The sequence below is a fragment of the Canis lupus genome, chromosome 22 (assembly GCF_048164855.1).
Source record: "Canis lupus baileyi chromosome 22, mCanLup2.hap1, whole genome shotgun sequence".
Taxonomy (NCBI): domain Eukaryota; kingdom Metazoa; phylum Chordata; class Mammalia; order Carnivora; family Canidae; genus Canis; species Canis lupus.
This window is the reverse complement of record NC_132859.1, coordinates 40038583-40062864: the sequence shown is the minus strand read 5'-3', so window position 1 is coordinate 40062864 and position 24282 is coordinate 40038583. Positions and strand designations below refer to the sequence as shown.

At 45.0% G+C, this 24282-nt stretch overlaps 1 protein-coding gene across 2 annotated transcripts in view; it reads right to left on the bottom strand.

Annotated features, from left to right (window-relative positions):
- GPD1L (glycerol-3-phosphate dehydrogenase 1 like) overlaps positions 1 to 24282 on the bottom strand; it is a 110147-nt gene that overhangs the window by 43972 nt on the left and 41893 nt on the right. The window contains exons 6-8 of one of the 2 annotated variants that reach the window (XM_072793111.1): positions 13774 to 14007; positions 13139 to 13245; positions 3156 to 6060 (exon numbers count right to left, since the gene is read on the bottom strand). In XM_072793111.1, coding sequence (XP_072649212.1) covers positions 5964 to 6060; positions 13139 to 13245; positions 13774 to 14007 — 438 coding nt within the window. In that variant the 3' untranslated portion in view covers positions 3156 to 5963. Of the gene's footprint in view, positions 1 to 3155; positions 6061 to 13138; positions 13246 to 13773; positions 14008 to 24282 lie in introns of those variants that run through there. The other variant, XM_072793112.1, reaches the window with a different exon arrangement.

Here is a 24282-nt window from a genome sequence, read left to right as displayed (position 1 = left end):
GGATCACGCCCTGGGCTGCAGGCGGCGCTAAACCGCTGCGCCACCGGGGCTGCCCTAAAAAAAAATTTTTTTTATGAATGTTTCTTGTTTCAACATTCCTTGTAATTGGCTAACTTAATGACCCATTCTGTGCCTGTATAAACCTTTAGCACCACCAACTATTAACAACTAATTGTTACTTAAGATAGCTACTTTAACAAAATCGTTGTTTTGAACAAAATTTTACTTTACTGTGAAATGGGTAGGAGAGACTTCTAAATTCTTGATGAATACAAAATTGCACATTTTTTGGATTTATTGGTTCACTGCAGGTCTCTATTATAAAGGAATCCCTAATAGAGGTTATGGAAGTAATTAGAAAAGAAAATGAGTCGAGGCAGGAATTGAAGCCATCCTTTTGAAGGTTAATTTGGCAGTCTGTTAGAATATGAAACACACATGCCTCTGAGCCAGCATTTCCACTTCTAGGACTTTATCCTTTAGATTTACTCATAGAGACCCATGTGCAAGGCTATTTACTGCAGCAATTATTATAAAAAGAGAAATGGAGAAAACAACTTAAATATTCATCTGCAATAAATTATGGACTAGTCATAAATAAAATATGCTGATCTTTAAGGGACATGAGAGATTCATATTCTTCAATAAGTCTATAAAAGAAAGTTTTAGGGGTGCCTGGCTGGCTCAATTGGTAGAGCATGTGTCCCCTGACCTCAGGATTGTAAGTTCGAGCCCCACATGGGGTGCAGAGATTACTTAAAGCCTTTTAAAGTTTAAAAAGTTTTAGAACAGTATTCTAAAATCCTATACAGGGCAGCCCTGGTGGCCCAGTGGTTTAGCGCCACCTTCAGCCCAGGGTGTGATCCTGGAGACCTGGGATCGAGTCCCACGTCGGGCTTCCTGCATGGAGCCTGCTTCTCCCTCTGCCTGTCTCTGCCTCTCTCTCTCTGTGAGTCTGTCATGAATAAATAAATAAAATCTTTAAAAATAAAAAAATAAAATATTATACACACATGAACATAGGACTTGTGTGTAAATTTGCAGAAAATTGATTTTGCTAAACCACAAACAGCTAGCTATTCCTCAAAAAAGGTGGTGTAACAAACTCTTAAGGCAAACTGCCTGAGTTCAAATCCTACCTTTAATAATGACGATCTATGTGATTTTGCCAAGTTCTTTAGCCTTCTTTGTATCTCAGTTCCCCCTTCTGTATTGAGGAATGACAAATTTTGAGGATTAAATAAATTCATACATACAAAGCTCTAGAATAGTACTGAATGTACTTTGCTACTATTATTTTAACATACACTTTCAAAAACTAAGGGTTGATATAGTCAGGTAAGTTAGGTAAAGGGGATGTGAAACTTCTCTGTACTACCTTTGCAACTCCTTTGAACCTATAATTATTTCAAAATAAAAAGTTTTTTAAAAGGCAGTTTAAAACAAGCAGGTGATAAGAAAGACTGTTAAGATGGAATGTTATGTGAAAAAAACAAGGTGCAGAGCACTGTATCTAGTAAGCTCTACTTTGTGTAGAAAAATGGGGATGGGGGGCAGTCTGGGTGGCTCAGTTGGTTAAGGGTCTGCCTTGGGTTCAGGTAATGATCTTAGGGTCTTGGAATGGAGCCCACATTGGGCTCTGTGCTCAGTGGGGAGCCTGCTTCTCCTTCTCTCTTTGCCACGCTCTCAATGCTGTCAAATAAAATCTTAAGAAAAATTGAAAAATGGGTAAGCATATGAGAGTATAGGTTTGTTTATGTAAAATGAAATTCCAGGGGCACCTGGCTGGCTCAGTGGGGAGAGCGTGCAACTCTTGATCTCGGGGTTTTGGGTTTGAACCCCATCTTGGGTATAGATTACTTAAAAATAAAATCTTTTAAAAATAAATAAATAGAATTCTAGGAGGGAACCGACAACCAGAGCAGTAGAACCACAACCTGGCCAACACTTGTTATTTTGCCATTATTTTCTAATTTTTATTTATTTTTTAAATATTTTATTTTTATTTATTTATTCATGGGAGACACACAGAGAGAGGCAGAGACACAGGCAGAGGGAGAAGCAGGCTCCATCCAGGGAGCCCCATATGGGACTCGATCCCGGGACTCCAGGATCATGCCCTGGGACAAAGGCAGGCTCTAAACCGCTGAGCCACCCAGGGATCCCCTATTTTCTAATTTTTAAAGGGCATATTTAATAGGACCTTACTTCTGGAAAGCCTGTGCAGCTTGGATCCAAAGTGGGTATGTTCCTTTTTTTTTCTTTTTGTTTGTGATTTTCTGGATATTAAAATTCAAACCCAAAACCTGTTGATGGTGCTGGACTCATGATCATAAGTTTTCAGCAGACACATTTTTCTCCACTGGAACCCCTTCCTTGATTGTCCCTATCCATGGGTTTTCTAGCCCATTTCTTTCCCTGACAGGGTAGCCCTTGGAAAGCTCTTGTTCTAGCACTGACTTTACAATATAAACCCTCAGACAATGGAGAGGTTTCCACACCCTCCTCTGAAAGCCACAGAACCACTCAGTGACTTTACTGCTCTGGTTAGTCCCTAATTATTTTAACCTCCTGGGCATTTCCCTCACATTCCTGTGAGATTAGATCTGGTTATATATGCTGGTCATATCTTACTAGCTTTACTAGGTATTTGAGGTGGTGGTAGTGTGGATTTCAAATATATTACTCCACTGTGTAGCTGGAACTGGAAGGCCTCCACCCTACGATTATGATTATATAAAAATGTCATCAAGCAATGGGAAGAAGACAAATGGAAATTGACGTGTTTGAGGAGTGGGATTAGAGACGAAATCTTTCTTTTAGAAATTACCTTTTTGTTTTTGTTCATGCAACACAATTCAGGAAAAAAAGAGCTGAGCTAGATAAACTCTTAACTAAGCTGATTATTTTTTTTAAAAAAAAGGGCCAGGGGATCCCTGGGTGGCTCAGCGGTTTAGCGCCTGCCTTTGGCCCAGGGCGCGATCCTGGAGTCCCAGGATCGAGTCCCACGTCAGGCTCCCGGCATGGAGCCTGCTTCTCCCTCCTCCTGTCTCTGCCCCTCTCTCTATATATATGTTTATCATAAATAAATAAATAAATCTTAAAAAAAAAAAAAAAAAAGAACCACTTAAAAAAAAAAGGGCCAGTAGCACAGGTTTGGGGCATTAAATGTTTATTAAATCAAGTCTTTAAATTATATCCACCTACAGTCTGTAAACAGATTCAGTACACATGTAAGTAAAAGGCTCTTAGATTAGAAGTGGTGGAAAAACGAAAGATCCCTTTGTACACAGGCACCTCATCACTCCGTGGGCTGATGCCATGGGGCCATGTTTTAGTTAGATGAAAAACCAGAAGGAGTTTAGCTCAACTCAACCTGCTAGGATGGATTTCAAGACAGATATTTGTTCCACATTATATAGTAGGTTGGATTATAGCAAGGCAACAGTGAAGTTTTTACATTCACAGATTTGCTGAAGTAGTACAAATTAGGCTTTTCCTCTAGATGTCTCCCTCCCTATTACCATAATTAGTAAGAAATGAGAATTAAAATAAATGATGGACCACAGGCTTACAAAAATAGATAACTCGTAGAGTAATAAATATCTACAGTTAGCAGAGCACAAACTTATAAAATTTGCCTCTTTCCATAATATGCAGGATATCAGAAGTATGTTCAAAAGATATAGTCAGCAGACCAGACTGGCAAGAGAACACTCATAAAGAAAAAACAGTCAAGTACAAAACTCAGAGTAGGAAGCTGAATGCAGATGAGAATATATGTAAAACAAAATCCTAACTCTTCACATCTAATTATCCCACTTAACAGACACCACAATTAGCTTACAGCCCTTTAAGTATCTTTAAAAGTAACACTTTGTTATCTATGTACACATTTTTAAAAAGATTAATCATGAGACAAGCAAAAATTGATTAACAGTGGCACTAAAATCAATGAAAATTGTGGATTTCATGTGCTTTCATATACTTCTGTGTATGAGGATTTAAAATGCCTCCCCCAGAATGTTTTGGATTGAGTTTTTTAAATTCCCACAAAAATCTATTCTACAATCATTTCAGGTATAGAAGGAAAAAAGTCCCAAGCTGAAAAATTAAAAAAAAAAAAAAAAGTCAAAATCTCACAAAGTGAAAATCCATGAATATATAAGTGACATTCATATATTCCCTTAACACTTACCAAGTGCTATGTAAGGTAACTATAATGCTGTCCTGAAATCAATCTCTTTTAAGAAGATACAGTAATTCCCATTCTAATTCTAGAATTAAAAGCACTTATTTGACATAATGTGCGTTTCAGCGAGGTTGACATCTACATGGTTGTACTTGACAGTGTCACCTTAAAGCTTCATCAAAGATTCATTGCAGGCCTGAACTGTAAAAGTTCATAGCTAACAATACCACAGGTAGGTAGTTCTTCATCCTAACTTTTCCGAGGAGTGAAGGGTATGCTTGAGCTGTCCTCGGGTCACCTCAGCCTAAAGCAGTGTTCCCTTGAAAACTTGGCAAGTTTCTTTGCCAAAAAGAATCTTCATAGTCTAATGTATTTGGAACTCTCTGGGTTCGACATGTTCTACTGATATGCTAATATACACTCTACACCTTCAGGAGGGGTGTGCTGAGGCAGCTTTCCCCAAACGCACTTGGCCTTGCCAGAGAACACCTAGAACAACCATGGGATCCCAGGATGCTCATTTCCTATGGCATGTGGTTTGAGAAATGCCAATGTAGGTAAAATTTCTAAAGTAGTGGTTCTCAAGTTGTAGTGAGCATCAGGAATACATGGAAGACATATTAAAGAATAGATACCTTACCCCACTTTGGAGCTCTGGAGTGGGACTTGGGAACCTGCATTTATGAGAGACTCTAAGTGAAGCTGATGGGAGGACATTTTGAGTGGCATCCATCTAGGCAACAACCCATGCAAATCTCAGCTGCAGGAAGCCTTGCCATGGACTCAGGAAAGGCTGCACATGGCATCTGCCACAGCCAATTAGCTGGGGGTCAAGTCAGCCCAGTGATGCATGGGGTCTGGGCACCCTGGTGGGGTGGAGGAACACTGGACTTGACAGCCAGCTCTGCCCCGACTCCCCAGGTGACCAGTGACTGCAACTCAAAAGAGGAAATAATAGGAGTCCCATCTCAGTGGATCTGTGAGGCTTACAGGAAATGTTTGCACAAAAGGACTACCTAACAAAAAGCATCATCCAAAGGTCATTAATCAGTAGAACGTGCTGGTCACAGCAGGAAAATCCCAGATGCATTTTCTGCCTTCCGCCACTGCTGAGCCTTTAGGAGAAGCACATTCTGGCAGCTAATGAAGAGAAAAGAGGCTAAAAATGCAGAAAACTGCAAAGAGGAAGATACATAAGTGGATCATCTAATTAAAAATCTCTAATTGTTAAAAAAAGACCAACCCACAATCAAAGTAGTTAATTATGCTGGCTTTGAGATAGAGTTTAAGTTACAGTATGTTGATCTTTGAACACACTCACGCCTCTGTTCTACCATGTTAATGCTGGTTCAGTTTTAACATTAAGAGAATGAGAAGAAGAAGAAGAAGAAAAAAAAACCCTTCACTCAAATGCATATGGAGCTGATGTAAAAAATTTAGCTGAGATTCATTCCCATCCTTCTAAGTTACCATGGTGGGAAAATTTCAAAAGTAATTTTTAAAAAGGACCTTTAATTTTGGTTCATAGAAACATCCACAGCATGAGAAATGAACGCAGACTCACACGCTCACACATGTGTCTATTTGTTGCCCACCACATCTTAGCTAGTGAACTGCTTCTTGCAGTTCAAAAATGAACTGGTAAAAATTCATCCGCACCCATGACGAGATGATGGTCAAGCGAACATTGTGTTGCCCAGTCTGTTTCCATCTGAACGGAAAAGACTGATCAGAAAGGCAGCGCGTTCCCCAACACGCTGCACCAGCCACTTTATACATGCTCTGGGTGGCTCTGGAGACAAGACAACATCTCTTGAACGGGTTTGCCTTCATAGCAGATCTGATACACTGCAGTAAACAACGGGAACCTGGTTGGGAGGAAATGTGAAAAAGACAAGTTAGGCCATCTGGCTTACCTTACAGAACAAATCAGTCTTCCTCTTCTGCCGATCAGATTGTAGATGGGTGTGCTACATTGGACAATAAAGCGAATGCCTTCTATACTCCTATTTGATCGGCAGAAAGCCTCTGCACTGTGGCTCTAAGGTGTTGGTATGACCTAGACCATCCTTCACCTACTTGTTTGGAGTACACAGACTACAAACAAGTCACAGGGTAATTCCTGCAGGGGCACCTCTGATCATTTATGTGAAGAGTTGTAGCGTAGACTCTTGGTCAAGTCTGGAATGAATCCAAGTTTCTGTCGATATTTTAAGAGACTGGAGAATAAATTTTAAATTGCAAGGAGGTATTGCTCTCCCTTCTCCAAAAGGGATCATCCAAGGATAAAGATGAGGCAGCCCACACATCACCATAAATAGTTCGGGTCTGGAACACTCCTGCAAGAATCAACGTGGGCACCCACAATTAGCAGAGCACTGATCTCAAGTTGGAAGCTGGGTTTATTTTGCCTTTTCTTCTAAGATGTGAACACAGATATAAATGAAAGTTTGAAATGGCTGAGGGTATAAAGGGAAGGGTTAATAATCTATTGTGAGAAAAGACAGCAGTATCCCAGGGTGCAGCTGGTTCATCAAGTATTTTAAACAGCAGATATCACTAAGGAAATAACAAAGGTAATTTCAATCAGGCTTTTAAACACACACACACACACACACACACACACACACACACACACACACTCAACCCAAAATGAGCTTGACAGGATCAATAGCATCTTAAAAGCCATTCTGAAAATTATCTAGTTGGAATTCTATAATGACAACTTAATTTAAGAATAGCAAATAACCCTGATAGGTCATATGTCTATCACTGTGGGTTTTTTTTCGGTACAGAATATTTTATTTTTTGGAGTCAGGCGGACAGTCAAATCTGACCCCACAGTTTATCTGCTCTGGGCAAGTTTCATAACCCCTCTGTAAAATGCGGCAGGACCTGTTGTGTTTTTAATTTTATTTATTTATCCAAGAAAGACACAGAGAGAGAGGCAGAGACACAGGCAGCGGGAGAAGCAGGCTCCTAGCAGGGAGCCCGATGTGGGACTCGATCCCGGACCCCCGGGATCACACCCCGGGCTGAAGATGGCGCTAAACCACTGAGCTACCCAGGCTGCCCAAGACCTGTTGTGTTAAGGTCTACAGTATTAAGTGACTTACATGTAACATACAGAGAGTATAACTTGGCACATGGTGGGTGTGCAGTAAGGGACAGTTTATATACACAGCCACACGATGGCCAAATAGGTCCTAGCAAGCTCCTAAAGGACAGGGCCTCAGATGTTTTGTTCACCTCTGCATCCTTGGGGCCTGGCACAGCGCATGGCTGGGGGCAGGTGCTCAGCAAGTATTTGTTCAATGAACTATTGAGAATGGGAGTTAGAGCCTGCACATTTCAGCTCGATCATCTTTCCATGGCTTAGTTCTCCTGATCCTACGATGAGAACAACTTATGTGTCCCCAAAGCAGGGTGGCAGGTGATGAGTGGCCACCCAAAGCCATGCCTAACCCCCTTCACTTTTTACCAGTGTTGCAAATGGCCTAAGGCTCAGTTTCCCAGCCTTTCTTTCTCCCAGAATTAGCCAAGGAAACAAGTTCTAGAGAGCAGGACTCAACATCTCTGTTGAGGGCTTTGGGGGAAGATACTCCTCTCCTTGAGAGGCACTGGAGGAAAATTCTGCTCCCCCTGACTGTACCTGCTCCATGTCATGGAGTGCAGCTGTGTATGTGATGCATGGAGCTGCTGCAGTCATCTTGAGATTCTGAGGGAATATTAACAGTATCACTGAGATTCTAATCTAGAGGCACTGTGCCAACACCAATAATGACCTCCAGAGTCCTTGTTCTATGAGAAAAATAACCCTATTGCTCAAGGCATTTTTAACTGGGCATTGCTCTTGCAGCCAAAACCACTCCTGGCTTTCATAAACAGAGCTTCCAAAATGGATTGTGTAGATTAGAAGCTAACATGAGATTGGGAGTATGGGGGGCGGGGGAGGGAATTTCTATGGAAATTGGAATTTCTAAGGAACTTGTTTAATCCTCACAACCACCCTATGAGGGGGATAATTTCCTTATCCTCATTCCATAGATAAGGAGACTGAGTCACAGTTTCTGACTCTGGAGCCAACATTCAACCACTAGGCTATCCTGCTCATCTAAATGCTATTTTATACAGCATAAAATACTACAAGGCCAATTAGATCAGTTTGGAGAGCTCTCTAAATGAGATCAGAGGTGAAAGGAGGGCAAAAGACAGTATTTCAATGAAAAATATAGGCATCAGCCAATCAATCAGCCAGCCCACTAATGGCTACTAAGGACTTAAGATGTGAGAGGCTTCAACCAGGTGCAGGATGTCCTCAGAGAGCTTACAACATTGTTCTGGGCTGAGTTGTACCCCCAGCCTCCAAATCTATCCAATGAAGTCCTAATCCTCAGTACTTATAAGAAGAAAATTAAAAGGGGGTCCATAAGTATGGGCCCTAGCCCAATATGACTGATGTCCTTATGAGAAAAGGAGATTAGGACTCACATGTGGACAGAAGGAAGACCACATGAAGACCCGGGGTGAAGATGGCCATTTATAAGCCAAAAAGACAGGCCTCAGAAGAAGGTACCTGCTGGCACCTTGACCTTTAGACTTCTAGCCCATGAGAAGTAAATTTCTGCTGTGCAAGCCCCTCAGCCTGTGATATTTTGTTATGGCAGCCCTAGCAAATGAACACAAACACCTGATTCTCACACATGCTCATAAAGATGCATGCACAAGGGAATAAAATCAAGCAAATTTTGTAACAGCAGAGAAACCCAGACAACTTTACTGTCTATCCAGAGGAGACTGGCTAAATAAACTGTGGTTCTCCCACACAGTGGAATGTTCTGTAGCCATTAAATGAGATCTATTGGTGCCGATGTGGCATGATCTTCGAATCACGCCTTCAAGTGAGGAAAAGCAAGGGGCAGAGCACAACGCAGAGCACAGCACCCATTACATAAAAAGAAGGACATACTAACAGTTCAGACAGCTGCCTGCATCTACCGTGGGGATTTGGAGTCATTTTTCACTGTGTGCCTTTTTCTAGGACTCAAAGTTCTTTTTTTTTTTTTTAACCGAGAGCATGGGCTCCCCCTCCAAATCTGAAGAATGAAAGTAACATTGTATGTTCATGTAAGAAGCCACAGCACCTGAGCAGCAGTTCTGTCTAAACCTGGACTCAGGGATGCCTGGGTGGCTCAGTGGTTGAACGTCTCTCTGCCTTTCGCTCAGTGTGTGATCCTGGGGTCCTGGGAACGAGTTTTGCATCGGGCTCCCCACAGGGAGCCTGCTTCTCCCTCTCCCTGTGTCTCTGCCTCTCTCTGTGTGTCTCTCATGAATAAATAAATAACATCTCTTTAAAATAAAAATATAAACAAACAAACAAACCTGGGGTCAGCAAGCCACAGCCTGAGAAACAAATCTGACCTATGGCCTGTTTTGTACTGCCTGCAAGATGAGGACAATTCTTACATGTTTCGAGGGCCATAAAAGGAAAAAAAAAAAAAAAAGAATATACAACAGAGAGCTCTATGCAAGCTGCAAAGACTAAATGTTTACAATGTGGTCCTTTACAGAAAAACTTTGCTGACCACTTGTGTAAACAATATGTTCAAGGCAGGAAAGTTATTTGCATCTGAAGGGTATGGATGAAGGCGGCTCTGAGGACAGGCCCAGGCCGCTTCAAGGGTGGTCAGGGCTGACCTGTACATCCAGGCAGGCCCAACAGCAGGAGGACAGATGCACACAGAAGTCTGAGAAGGAGGTATTGGGGCAAAGGGAAATCTGCTTCAACTGAAGAAGGGGTTGTAGAAAGTTACAGGACCTAAGTGTTAGAAAGTTCAGTTGGTACAGAACCGAGAGGGCTGCCCCAAATGCCAACCTAAGGACTCCTCATTCTGGATGAGCAGAAGGCCTGTGAACTAGAATACTCGAGCTGGAAGGCACCATGGCAATCATCAGGTCCATTAGTTCTATTTGGTGGGTAAAGAAAACTGGGGCACAGATAAGAATACGACCTGTCCAAGACCACATGGCTGGGAAGCCGCAAGGTGGCCATAGGTGCTGTCGCCTGCTCACTTCTCTTTCTGTTAGCCACAGAGAAGAAAAGACAGGAAGACCTGGGCAGTGATGGCTGGGATGACAAGGGGAAAAAAAAAATCAAGGTAAGAGGTAATGCCAAGGGAGAACTGCAGAGCTCAGGGGCTGCCTGAGCAGCGCTGGGAGGTGGGTGCAGGGGAAGGGAGAGCCCCTATAGACGTCTATACTGCAACCTGGAGAAACCATGTCCCCTCCAAACGGGCAGTGACCTCATTAAGCACAGGCACAGTCTGTTTAGTTTCTAAACAGAAGAAAGAAAATGGGACAAGACGGAGGAAGGGTATCTGCTCAGAGCCAAGTTTCACTTGCTTGATTACGCCTGCCTTTTTTTTTCTTTTCTTTTTTTAAGACTTATTTGAGAAAGAGACAGAAAGCACGAGCAGGCGGGGCAGAGGGAGAGGAAGAGAGAATCTCAAGCAGACTTCAGGCTGAGCTTGGAGCCTGACAGGGGGCTTACTCCCAGGACCCTGAGATCATGACCTGAGCCAAAACCAAGAGTCGGACACTTAACTGACTGAGGCTCCCAGGTGCCCCTACACCTGCTTTTTAAGAGATTTTATTTATTTGAGAGAGAGAGAGAGAGAGAGCGCACAAGCAGGGGGAGGTGCAGAGGGTGAGGGAGAAGCAGCCTCCCCGCTGAGCAGGGAGTCTGATGCAGGGCTCAATCCCAGGACCCTGAGATCATGACCTGAGCCAAAGGCAGATGCTTCACTGACTGAGCCACCCAGGCGCTCCAACACCTGCTTTTTAAAAACAGGCAGTACTGATCCCAGAATGCCAGTTCCAGTCTACAGCCTCCCCAAGTTCCATGATGAATATAACACTAGCCAACTCATCCATTCATAGAAGCCTATCAAATACATCCCATGGTCGCACACAGGTGCCACTTTAAAACCATGATTGGGAGACAATTATCATCCACTAGCACTCAAGTATTTTCTAAAGACTTTAAAAAAAAATTCCTGATAACTACTCAGTGTTTATTAAAGTAGCCCCACCACACTTAAACACATCACCATTTGCCGTTGAAGTATGTAGGGAAAACCATGCACCTAGGAGGTGTTTTCCTTTTAGTCATGATTTAACGGTAATTCTCCTCTTCTGGAGGCCTGTTTATGACTTCCATCTCTGCCTGGCTGGTTTTGAAAGCCATTTCAGAAAAATATAATGCTAATGAAAGAAGGAAGACAAATGTCCTGTCTGCCCTCATTTTCAACTTGCCACAGGGAACTCTATGGGTTGATCAGTTTGTACTGGTCCAGAGAGGAGAGCTGAGTGTAGGGGAGGTAAAGGCATGTGGTCAGGACCAAGAGACACGTGCACTGACCTGAGGAGGAGGGAGACACACCAGAGAACAAGCAGACACGCCTATAACCATCACTGGCTCAGGGAGACGAGTGTGCACTGTTGGCCACAAATGGCAGTGTCTGCTCAGCCGCCCAGTTCCCTCCTCTCCCGGGCAAGCAAACCTCCCCGCTCCCTCCTGAGGAGCCAAGGACCCACAGAGTATGCTGTGTGTGCATTTATTAGGTGGTGTCGCTGCCATCAAGGTTATGGAAGACGGCTCAGCAAATGAGCAAGATAGAGGGCCACAGGGCAGCCGCAGAGAGGCTGGCAGCTTTTGTGGTGCTACAGGGTTTATTTCCTTGATCTGGGGCAAATCAAACTATCCCAAGCCCACCTTTAATAGCTGACCAGCCCAGTGGGGCAGTGGAGGCTGGATGCACCCATCCATCCACGGGACACAGAGACTGCAGAGCTGCTCCCCAAACCTTAACACGGGTCACTTCCAGTGCTAGAATTCTGGGGTAATTCTCTTCTTTTCTGAATTGTTTGACTTTTTATTAACAAGACTATATCTTTTTAAAACAAATAACAAGGTAATATATTTTTTTTTAATTCAAAACTTATGACATGTAGCTCTTACCAAACACCCTGCAGGATAAACTAGAACTTCAAACTTCATGTTTCCTAACATGCTTTATAAAACTGAGTTCTTCTTAGGGTGCCTGGGTGGCTCAGTCAGTTGAGCGTCTCACTCTTGATTTTGGCTCAGCTGATGATCTTAGGGTCCTGGATCAAGCCCTTCATCGGGCTCTGTACTGGGTGTAAAGCCTCCTTAGGATTCTCTTTCTGTCTCTGCCATTCTCCCCTGGCACCTTCTCCCCGCCACTTCCCCTTTCCCCTCACATGCGCACACCCTCTATCTCTCAAAAAAAAAAAAAAAAAGAGATGCCTGAGTGGCTCAGTGGTTGAGCGTCTGCCTTCGGCTCAGGGTGTGATCCCAGGGTCCTGGGATCAAGTCCCACATCAGGCTCCCTGCAAGGAGCCTGCTTCTCTCTCTGCCTGTGTCTCTGCCTCTCTCTGTCTCTCATAAATAAATAAATAAATAAATAAATAAATAAATAAATAAATAAATAAATAAAATCTTTAAAAAAAAAAATAAGAGAGAGAGAGAGGGCAGCCCCGGTGGCGCAGTGGTTTGGCACTGCCTGCAGCCTGGGGTGTGATCCTGGAGACCCAGTATCGAGTCCCACAACGGGCTCCCTGTGTGGAGCCTGCTTCTCCCTCTGCCTGTGTCTCTGCCTCTCTCTCTCTGTGTGTCTATGAATAAATAAATAAAATCTTTAAAAAAAAAAAAAAGAGAGAGAATTGAGTTCTTCTCCCTGAACTTGAGTTTAGTTCGTATCAACACTCATTTTCAGGGCAGGAAGATGTTCCTCACACTAAGGGCAGAACTATTCCAGTGGAGTTCCACACTCAGCCATGCCCATATGTACCCACAGGGCTGGTGGTCGTGAGGGGGGCAGGGGGTGGCCCTTCTGTGGGCTCAGGGACAGTGGGGGGACTTACTTGTCAACCATCCCCTTCTGTTTCAGGATCCGGTACACTTCGGCAGAAGTCTGAGGTCCTTGGAGCTTCTGTCCATTCAGCATCTCTTTCTCCAATTCTTCAATGGTCTTAAAAACAAGGACGAAAACCCTATTGTAAAGACTAGAGAGTGGGGGCGCCTGGGTGGCACAGTCAGTTAAGTGTCTGACTCTTGGTTTAGGGCTCAGGTCATGATCTCGGGGTCATGAGACTGAGCCCCAGGTTGGGCTCTGTGCTTGAAAGTGGGGTCTGCTCGAGATTCTCCTCACCCCTCCCTCTGCTCCTCCCCCTCCCCCACTGTGTGCATGCACACACACACTCTCTCAAATAAATAAATAAATCTTTAAAAAAAAGAAGTATAGAGAATCACTTATTTCAAGAGGCGAGTTGGGGGCAGGGGCGGAGCTGCCATCCTCTGCTGCAAGCCAATGGAAAGAGACATAGAAGCTAAAAGGCTAAGGTGGAGGTACTTTGAAGCGAAAGCAGACAAATGTCAACAGGATATGCCCAGCAAATGACAAATGCTGGCCTCTATCTTTACTGGCGGGCGGCTCGCCCCAGCCCAGGGGTCTCAAGTTAGGGCAGATGGGCTGGCGGGGGGACAGGCCAGGGGCTACCTTCCCAGTTCTGGCAAACGCCTCGGCCACCCTGCGGTTCCGGCCTCCGTAGCAGGTGGTGATGAGGTCGGCCACGCCGCAGCTCTCCAGGAAGGTGGCCGTGGACACCTGGCCCTTGCAGAAGATCCTGGCGAAGGCGATCATCTCCATGAGCCCCAGGCGGATGACAGCCGCTTTGGTGTTGTCCCCGCTGTGAAGGCCGTCGCAGAACCCGGCTCCCACTGCTACGATGTTCTGTGAAGGAGATGGGGAAGCCCAGGGGTGCCTGTCACACACTGGGCTTGATGAGGATGCCGCAAAGGTGAGGGGGGCGGCAGCACCCCCCAGTACGCCCTCAGAGTGCTCCGCAGGCTCCCGCCCAGCCCCAGCCCCTGCTCTCCTGCCCCAACTGCCAGAGATGAAAGAAGGCTCCAGACTTCCACTCTCCCGTTTAGAGGAGCCAGAGCCCAGGCTGGGGTTAGTAGGAAGCAGCAGTTGGGGAGCACCAGCCAGAGAATTAGGGTGGTTGATTGGAGGCTCTGCTTAAATACTGTTTGGACAAATTGCCCCCCCCCCCTTTAAAATCAAATGCCTTATTGAACTATAAGATTCCCATGGAAAAGTATGCAGGTCCTAAGTATATGGCTTGGTGATATTCCCACAAACTGAACATACTCTTGTAACCAGCACCCTAATGGAGAAACAGAACATAACCAGTGCCCCCAGAAAGCCACCTCGGACGCCCTCCCAGGCACCACCCCCACAAAGGTAACCACTCCCCTGACTTCTAACAACACAGGTATTTGCTTTGCCTGTTTTTAAATTTTACGTGACTAGAATTGTACGGTAAGTCACCATTTGTGTTTCTGTCTCAATTTGCCATCATGTTTGTGAGATTTAGTTGTATTTTTACATAAAGCATATTTATTTTCTTGCTGCACTGCATTCTACTGCGTGAATACACGGCATAGCTTTTTTCAGCCGTTCTCTTATTGATTGGCAATGGGGCAGTTCCCAGTCTGCGGCCACCCCAAATGGTGCTGCTGTGGCCATGCTGGCGCATGTCCTTTGGTGACCATGTGCAGGCATTTCTGTTGGATGTGCACCTGGGAGTGGAGGTGGGTCAGTATGTCTGCATATGTGCTGCTCAAGTTTCCGCCTTTTGTTTCACTTATCCCTATGCAGGCATTCGTGGGGGCCCCGCTCTTGCATGGCACTCTGCTCCGTACAGGGCAGATAAGACAGAGACTGCCTCTTCAGAAGCTGATAATCTGGTTCAGGGATCAGCAAACTAAGAGCCAACTGCCTGTTTTTGTAAATGTTGTACTAGAAGCCAGGCCCCCCTGCTCGTTTGTGTGCCATCTGTGGTTGCCTTGGTGCTGTTAACAGCAGATTTGAGTGGTTGTGACACACACCGTATGGGCCACAGAGCCCACAATGTTTCCTATGTGGCCCTTACAGATAAAGTCTGACATCCTCTGGCCTCATAGGAAAAGAAGACGTGTGCATGTAATTATAACCTGGGCAGAAACGGATGTTCCACAAGAGGTACCGAAAAACCTGATTTTCATTTCAACCTATGTGTACTAAGCATGCCCTGTGTGGGAAGCTCTACACAGGGCCCAGAGAGTGGGGCTGTGGGACATGGGGGCTGAGGGTGCCACCCAATGAGGAATGGCAAAGACAGAATGGGACACAGAGTTTGTGCCCAAAGAATGGACAATACAGTTGCCATAAGAGGCAACAGAGTGCATCAAGAGACAGAAGGGCAAGAGTGTGCTGAGGAGTGGTGGGAGCCACAAGCTTCATTTCAAAGCAGGAAAGGACGGGGTGTCTGAGCTGGGCCTCAAATCCTACGTAAAACCAAACAAGTAATGCCTGCATGCACCCATTCACTTGGGACTTCAGTAAAGTCCCTGGGGTTCCTAGCCCTTTCCACTTTACCAAAGCTCCTTCACCAAGAACACTTGATGCCAGGGAAAATGCAAATATTTTGCTTTTGTCTAACCATACTAGCATTTTTCCATAATACCTGGTGACTACCTATGAATTTGTGCCTGTAGAGATCTTAAAATATGAAGCTAATTGGTAACAAATAGGAAATCAGGGTCGCCTAGGTGGCTCAGTTGGTTGAGCTTCTGCCTTGGGCTCAGGTCATGATCCTGCGGTCCTGGGGTGGAGCTCCACATCTGGCTTCCCTGCTCTGAAGGGAGTCTGCTCCTCCCTCTGCCCCCTCCCCTGCTCATGCTCTCTCTCCCTCTCTCTCCTGTCTCAAATAAATAAAATCTTAAAAAAAAAAAAAAGAAAGAAATGAAAATAAGCACATCTTTTCCTCAAAAACAAAGCTTTTTTTTTTTTTTTAATTAATGAAAGAATATCTCTTAAAACATCAGGCCTGTGAAATCTGAGGGATGAGGTTAAAAACAGAACAAACTGGAGAGAAAAATGTCTTCCCTGGTTGATATGCAGTTTCTAATAAAATACACGAAGCATAGCATTTCTCTGGGCCAGGCTCACCCAGAGAAACAGAGCTGGCCATTTAAACACAGCTATCCCTCACCAGGAGACTGAAGACACAAAGCCATTGCAGATGGAAAAAAAAAAAACAAAACATTGAGCCCCGCTGAAGCTTTTGTCTACTTCCAATACACCAATAAAACAGAAGCCTCTCTTCCAATGAAGAGGGCTAGAACAGGGGATAGGAGTGGATGGCTCCCAGAATCTATCTTGATTTCTTCCTCAGGAATAATCCCACGGCTTTCTCTGATTGCTGGCTATTCTTCTCAAGGCTAATGACATGTAAAAGGAAAAGTTAAAAAAAAAAATTCTCTAAAAAATTATCAGAATGCTGGCATAAGCACGTGCGGGTTTTAGACGAATTTGCACTCTTTCTGTGCTCTAGATGGTCTCCCAGGGAGGTTATGCGCTGTTCTAACAGACCAACAAAGTAGCTTCCAGGTGACTCACTCTCCCCTTACAAAGGCCAGACTCCACGTAGACCTGGCTTCTTACAGCTGTAGGTGGAGCTGACCAGGAACTGGGTCTTCTGCATTAACAGCCCAAGCAGAGAGCCTATGTTTGTTTTCCTAAGGTACTAACTTCTGTCCGTACTTGCAAAAGCCTCCCAACCCCTTCCTGCCACACAGGCAATGGAAACTGCAGGTTTCATCAGCCCCCCCATGGCACCTCTCCATCCTCAAGTACCACGGCCTCTGCTCCCTGAGGCAGGAAGTGGGCAGCTCCTGGCTTGGTGCACTCTTAGGGTCTGCAGCCTCCCGTGAAGGGAGAGGGGAGAGGCAGTGGGAAAGGAGCGCTGAGAGGCTGAGGGGCGAAACAACCCCCTTCACCACCCATGCAAAGACGAGCCGGAGATGGTAAGAAGACCCAAGGCTGTGTCCAAACAGACCCAGACACCCCTCCTGGCAAAGCAGCCAGACTAAGGGAGCCATGGGAGACACCAAAAGGATGTGCCTTGATACCCGGTTGGCCTCTGCTTCTCACTCTGCCTCATTGCTGTGTGACCCGAGAACCACTGCTCTACCTCTCTGAGCATTCTGGGCCTCAGGGATAACATTCAGGGCTTGGATAAAAGTCTTTCAAGCCCTTTCGGGTGGTGGCATTTCTTCCAGAAGCCGGCACCGCTGTGACCTGCCCTGAGCCTGCAGATCAGTGGGATGGTACAGAGGTGACAAAAAGACACCTGGGGACATGGAGGGGGTCTGAGTTCAGAGGCCACCAGGCTAACCGTCAGGTGAGCCCGCTGAATGGCTATACTGGCATGACCATGTCAACAAGCCAAGGCCTAGGATCCAAACGGTTAGACTGGTGAAATGGCTCTCTGATGCCTCCTGCACTGTCTCTTGTGTCCCCTTCACAACGTGACCCCTCCTGGAGGTCACTTAGCGAACCAACATCAGTGCATGTCTATAGACTGAATGAGAGATAAAACAACTTCCTTCCAGAGGAAGAGGGAGGGATTATTATAAAGTACCTATAGTGAGTCCACTGCACACACAGTCTCATCTGAATTCTGGTGACAGCCCTGGCACATGTGTCCCTCGCCTCCAGTCTGGCTCATGGAGGTTGAGCAGCTTACTGAGAATACCTTGCTGGTTAATGAGGCAGTCCCAGTGCTTGGAGCCACAGGGCCACTCTGTTCCCCATGGTATGGCAAACTTGGCCCGACCTCTCTTCCCCCACAGGGTCGGAGACCTTCCTGAACCCTCTGCCATCAGATGTCCAAGGGGAGTGCCTCTCTGGCCTGCAGGTGGGCTTGGGAGATAAGGATGGTCGGCTTAGGAGAAGAACAGATTTATGGGGGGAAATAATGAAAATAGGTTAACTTTATTGAACTGCTCTACGTGCTTCCAGTTGTTATTACCTGATTTAATCTTCACAACATTCCTACAAAATGGGTCCTATGATCATGCTCAGGGAGAGGTGAGGAAACTCCCCCACACAGGGTAAGTAGTTGGCCCAAGGTCACAAGGTGGCATACCTGCAGGACGAGGCAGCCTGGCTCCAGAGTTCTCTCCAGGGGGGTAGATCACACTGTGCTGCTCTAGATCAGTAAATGAAAGGCACAGAGGGGCCACTTTGGGTTTAAGATAAGAACTTTCTAACAGGATCAGCTGACCTCACCCAACCAGAAGGGCTTGGAGGTAAAGGAGTGAGCTCTCAGTCACTGGGAGCATCCAAGTAGGAGCTGTGTGGATTGAGCCCTGAGCCTTGAGCTCTGAGCTTCTTCTTCTTTTTTTTTTTTTTAAGATTTTATTTATTTATTCATGAGAGACACAGAGAGAGGCAGAGACACAGGCAGAGGGAGAAGCAGGCTCCCTTTGGGGAGCCCGATGCAGGACTCGATCCCAGGACCCCAGGATAATGACCTGAGCTGAAAGCAGATGCTTAACCACTGAGCCACCCAGGTGTCCCCAGAGCAATGCTCCTGACCCTTCGTGTCACTGCTCTCAGAGAAAAGGCAGACGAGGCTACTCATGGCCTGGGACTGCAGCCACCTTCTTGGCCTTTATGTGACCCCTTCACCAGAGGGCACACAGGTGAGGACTACCTTAGTTTCCCCTAGATGGCTGACCTCCCCACGGCGGGGGTGGAGAGGCGAGGAGAGAAGTAGGAGGCCACTGCCGGGTAAACTCCTCCCTTCCAAGACAACCCTGGGCACGGATCCAGTTTAATCGCCTTATGATGGATCTTGAAACCCTCGCTCTCTCCCTCTACCACTTATCACTGTCAAAAGAAAAATAAACACACTGAGCCAGTCAGATTGTGTTTGAATAGCATCCGAGCAGATGTCCTCTGAGATCGCTCAGCTGTGAAAGTTATCATTATCCACTGTGCATTTAAATCTGCTTTAAACTATTCTGGAGCTAAAAATACCATGATTTTCAGAAGACAGACGTGCTTAAGCCCTTCCCCATTTCCTGGGTTATGGCACTGCTCAGAGGCAATCACTTGCCCTGAGGTGCTGTCTTTGCAATTCTGAACGGGGCGGGGTGGATAGGACTTCATTCCTTCCACTTCTAGCCTCTCATGGAAAGAATGTAAAAGTGGAGAAGCAGCCCAGGCTACCTGCAGGTTACACAAACACTCTCACTGCCCAGGACGCAGGCTTCCAGTGAAAGCCTGGCAATGGGTCACTGCTGTACGGGCAACACTCCCTCTGATTCTGCCGGAGGCCAGCTCCTGGTGCTCTAGGCCTAAGGGAGAACTCTGATTGCAGAGGGCACCATGTACAGCTTGCAGGTTGGGCTCCACATAAGGCAGCCTGGCTGAGGTTCAAGGAGGGCTGAGGTCAAGCCCACAATTAGCCCACCAGGCTGGGCACCCCAATGAGAAGGCCTTAGATTCAGCAGTGATATCCAGTAGAAGGTTCTGCAATGATCTAAATGTTTTGTTTTAAGATTTTATTTATTTATTCATGAGAGATACAGAGAGGCAAAGGCATAGGCAGATGGAGAAACAGGCTTCCTGCAGGGAGCCTGATGTGGGACTCAATCCCAGGACCCTGAGATCATGACCTGAGCCGAAGGCAGATGCTCAACCACTGAGCCACCCAGGTGCCCCATGATCTAAATGTTTTATATCTGCTCATGCAACAGAGTCGTCACTGGCCACCTGAGACTCACTTAAGACTCATGTGGCAACTGTCTTTGAAATGGGGTTACTGTGACTCAGAAACTGAACTGTTAATTTTTTTATTTAGTTTTGATTAATTCGAATGTCAATGCAAATAGCCACAGGGCTGTCAGGATCCAGCAGTGGCCCTGGCTAGCCATAGGCATGAGGCTGTGTATCACAGCTTGGTTTATCTCAGTCTCTGGAAGGAACTTACATGCCCTGACATCAGGGGGCTTAACCTCACTATAGAACAGCCCTATAAGGGAATGTCATGTGGCTGTGCCACCGATTATGGGTTTATCCCCAATCTACTTTCTTCCAGAGTCATAGAGTCCCTGACTTTCATGTAAGTATATAGCTAACCAAGGGAGGGAAAAAAAACTATTTCCCAATGTCCCTTGCAGCTAGGTATAGTCACACCATTAAGTACTGCCCATTGAGATGAAGCCAAATTATTACAATGTGACTTCCCAGAATGTGCCTTAAAGGACAGCCATCACATGCCCTTTATTCTTTCTTTTTTTTTCACCCTATTGCCTGGGAGGCAGATGTGACCATTGGAACTATGGTCATCATTTTAGAACACGACAAGGACCTACCCTTGCAAGCAAGGAATGAGCCTGGCTCCCTGAGAATTCTGTGGTATGAAGCTATCACATGGATTTAGGATTTGTACATAAGAAAGAAATTAACTTCTACTGTGTTCAGCCACTATTATTTTGGGTCTCTGTTAATGAAACCTAATCCTGATAAAGCATCTGTTAAAAATAACATAAGTTTGAGCTGTACAGTTATGATTTTTGTGCTTTTCTATAAGTGCCACTTAAAATTTACATTAAAACAAAGATACACCCTCAGTGAAAGAAGCCACACGTAAAAGAGTAGATACTGTACAACTGCATTATGAAAGTTCTAGAAAATACAAACTGTAATGTACAAAAGCAGATCAGTGGCTGCCTGGCTGGGGTAAGGAGTGAAAAGGACATGAAGAATAGCTTGGGGATCATGGAAATGTTCTATATTATGGTGATGATTTTCAGGGCACATGTACACAACTTTTAAAACCCACTATAATAGGTACTTTAAATGGATGCAGGTTATATACATGAATTATGCTTAAATAAAGATATTTATTTTTATTTTATTTTTAAAAAGATTTTATTTATTTATTCATGAGAGACACAAAGAGAGAGGCAGGGACATAGGCAGAGAGAGAAGCAGGCTCCCTGTGGGGAGCCCAATGAGGAACTTGATCTCAGGACCCTGGGATCACGACCTGAGCCAAAGGCAGGCACTCAGCCACTAAGCCACCCATGTGCCCAATAAAGTTGATATTTTAAAAAGTTATTCCTGGGCAGCCCAGGTGGCTCAGCAGTTTAACGCCACCTTCAGCCCAGGGTGTGATCCTGGAGACCCAGGATTGAGTCCCACGTCGGGCTCCCTGCATGGAGCCTGCTTCTCCCTCTGCCTGTGTCTCTGCCTCTCTCTGTCTCTCTGCCTCTCTCATGAATAAATACATAAAATCTTAAAAAAAATAAAAAAGATATTCCCAGGGTGCTTGAATGGCTCAGTCAGTTGAGCATCATCTGTCTTTAGTTCCAGTTGTGATTAAAGGGCCCTGAGATCGAGCCCCACGTCAGGCTCCCTGCTCAGTGGGAAGCCTGTTTCTCCCTCTCTTCCCCACTCATGCGCTCTCTTGCTATCTGTGTGTCTCTCTCTCAAGTAAATAAAATCTTTTAAAAAATCAAAAATAAAAAGATATTCCCTTACTGGAGATTAATACAGTTTAGAAGTAAAGGACATTCTTTTTTTTTTTTTTTTAAGATTTTATTTATTAATTCGTGAGAGACACACACAGAGAGAGAGGCAGAAACACAGGCAGAGGGAGAAGCAGGCCCCATGCAGGGAGCCCAACGTGGGACTGGATCACGGGACTTGAGGATTAGGCCCTGGGCTGAAGGCGGCACTAAACCACTGAGCCACTTGGGCTGCCCAGTAAAGGACATTATAAAGGCAGTAAAACCGTACTGCTACAAAATGATTTTGCATAAAACCTTAAATTTTCTTTTTGGTTTTATTCTTATAGCGAGCTGTTCTTTCTTTCTTTTTCTTTTCTTTTCTTTTTTCTTTTTTTGGTAACTTAAATGTCCTCATGTTTTGGAATACATTCAAAAAAGAATGTACATTTCTTTGCTAGAATGAAAATTACTAAAGACTGTTAATTTAATGTGAAAGAATAAAACATGTCAAACTACTTGAACAGTAAGATCCAGTTTTTGTTTTTAAAAGGGGCCATATATATATATATATATATATGTACCCTCACTAAAAGGATTGGAAGGTATATGAAAACCATCAACAATGGTTTTATCAGGATTTAGGAATTATAGGTGACTTTTACTTTCTTTACATCCTTTTGTTGGGTGAAACACAATGATTGTGCACTACTTTTATAATCAGAAAAAAACAAAAAAAACCTATTAATTATGTAATAAAAGAAACGCATGTTCATTTGTCCTTGCTTTGGCAGCCTCTGACAAGGGAGAGGTTCATCTTAGTCAACTGGACCAAATCAGAAAAATCAGGCTGTACATGGTAACCAAAGAACACCAGACTAAGATTCTTGGAACCCATGTTCATACTTCAACTGTGCCAATATTTGCTACATTTGAGTGATTTAATCTCTTTGGATCTCTGTCTCCTTATCTGTATGATGGAACAGTTAGACTCAGTTACTGCCAAAAGTGCCTGTTTCTCGGTTTTCAAAAATCCCAGCTCTGATGCAAGGCAAAAATCCCAGCTCTGATGCAAGCCGACAGGAATGATGGTAACTGATCCTGTTTCAAAGACAGCCAGAGGAAGGACGATAAATGTTCCTCAACCCCCATCAGTCTCTGCCCCCCAGAAACCACCCTCTGTCCTGGTAGCAGGCACAGATCCACTTACAGGCTTCCTGCCAACAAAAATGAAAAGCAAGTCTAAGTTCAGACACAAGACCAGCATGAGGTCCCATTAGTAGAAGCCTTTCCAGAACCCTCCATCCAGAAGCTTTCTTCTCCCTCAAGCACCCTTTGTTCTGGGCAGGATCTCACAGCTTCTCCACCCACCACCAGAAATATCCAGTCACTTAAAAACTGCTTTGGAACAACACAGACGGGTGCTGAGCAATTAGGCGTTCATGATGCTCCTGCTGTCAAGTGGTCATTAGTTTAATGAAGGACTATTAAAAACACATAAAAATCTCAACCAAAAAAATAAACAAAGCACAGCCAAAGCCAGTGCCTAAACTGTGTAACAGGGCCTGCCCATAATGTGAAGAATGCCCCACACAAACATTCAGAAATAGAGGTGTGTGCTCTCCGGGAGCCCCAGTCTTTCACTGGCTTTCATTCTTAAAAATCCTCATGGTCCAGGAACATGTGACCACACAAACACACACGATACTATTCTACAAAGTGGATGTAAATTCTGATGAGAGGAAAAACAACACTGTATCTACAATTTAGAGAAAGAGCGGGAAGGCATTCTTTGGATTCCTGTCTTTTCAGCTAGCTTTCAATCTTTGCAATTTTTACCTGACAAAGCCTAAGCAAATGCCAGATTGCCTGACTTCCTTCCTGAGGTGTTCAAATTCCTGAAAAGTGGCTTTTGCTACAAAAGAAATGACTCAAAAGTGACTCAAAGGGGGGTATTCATTCACACTGAAGCTTTTTTTTTTTTTTTGAGAAGGCAGCTCAAGCAGCTGATCCTAGTGGGAGAAGGAGGAGAAAGTGCAGCCCATCTCCCAAACTGGCTGTCTCCCAGGAGTCAGGCTAGAGAGGGACCGGCCACCAAGACTTCCACAGGCAGAATGGAACAGGTCAGGAGCCCGTGTGGAAACTCTTCCCTTTACTCTTCCCAGCCACTAGCCAATAGAAGCTGATTCTTTTATTGGACCACTTCCCTTTATGGACAAAGCTAAAACTATTCTTAGAAAGGCCTTTGGCAGCAACAGGCTATTTTTCTTTTAAAAAGAACAATCAACCAAGCCATGAAACCAAACGAGTGGCATAATTCAGAGGGAGTTAGTCCCCTTCCCTACTCAAGATATGTAAGAGAAATATATGAATTCACAGGGGGGGGGGGGGTGGGCAGGGAGAATGCCTTGCTCCCCTGTAAAACTCTACCTGAAATCAAGGTATTCTCCATGCTTTTAAAAATATTACAGCTGCCAATTTCCCAAAGAGCAAAACACCACACTTCCCCCCACCCCACCCCGCCCCCAGATTTACAAATAAAAGTGAAGCAGAATGGAAGAGGAACTCCAGCCACTCAGGACAGGCTAGGCGAAAGCAGGAAGTGATCCACAAGGCTCTCAATTCACTATTTTTCTCTGAAGGACAAACACAGAACACA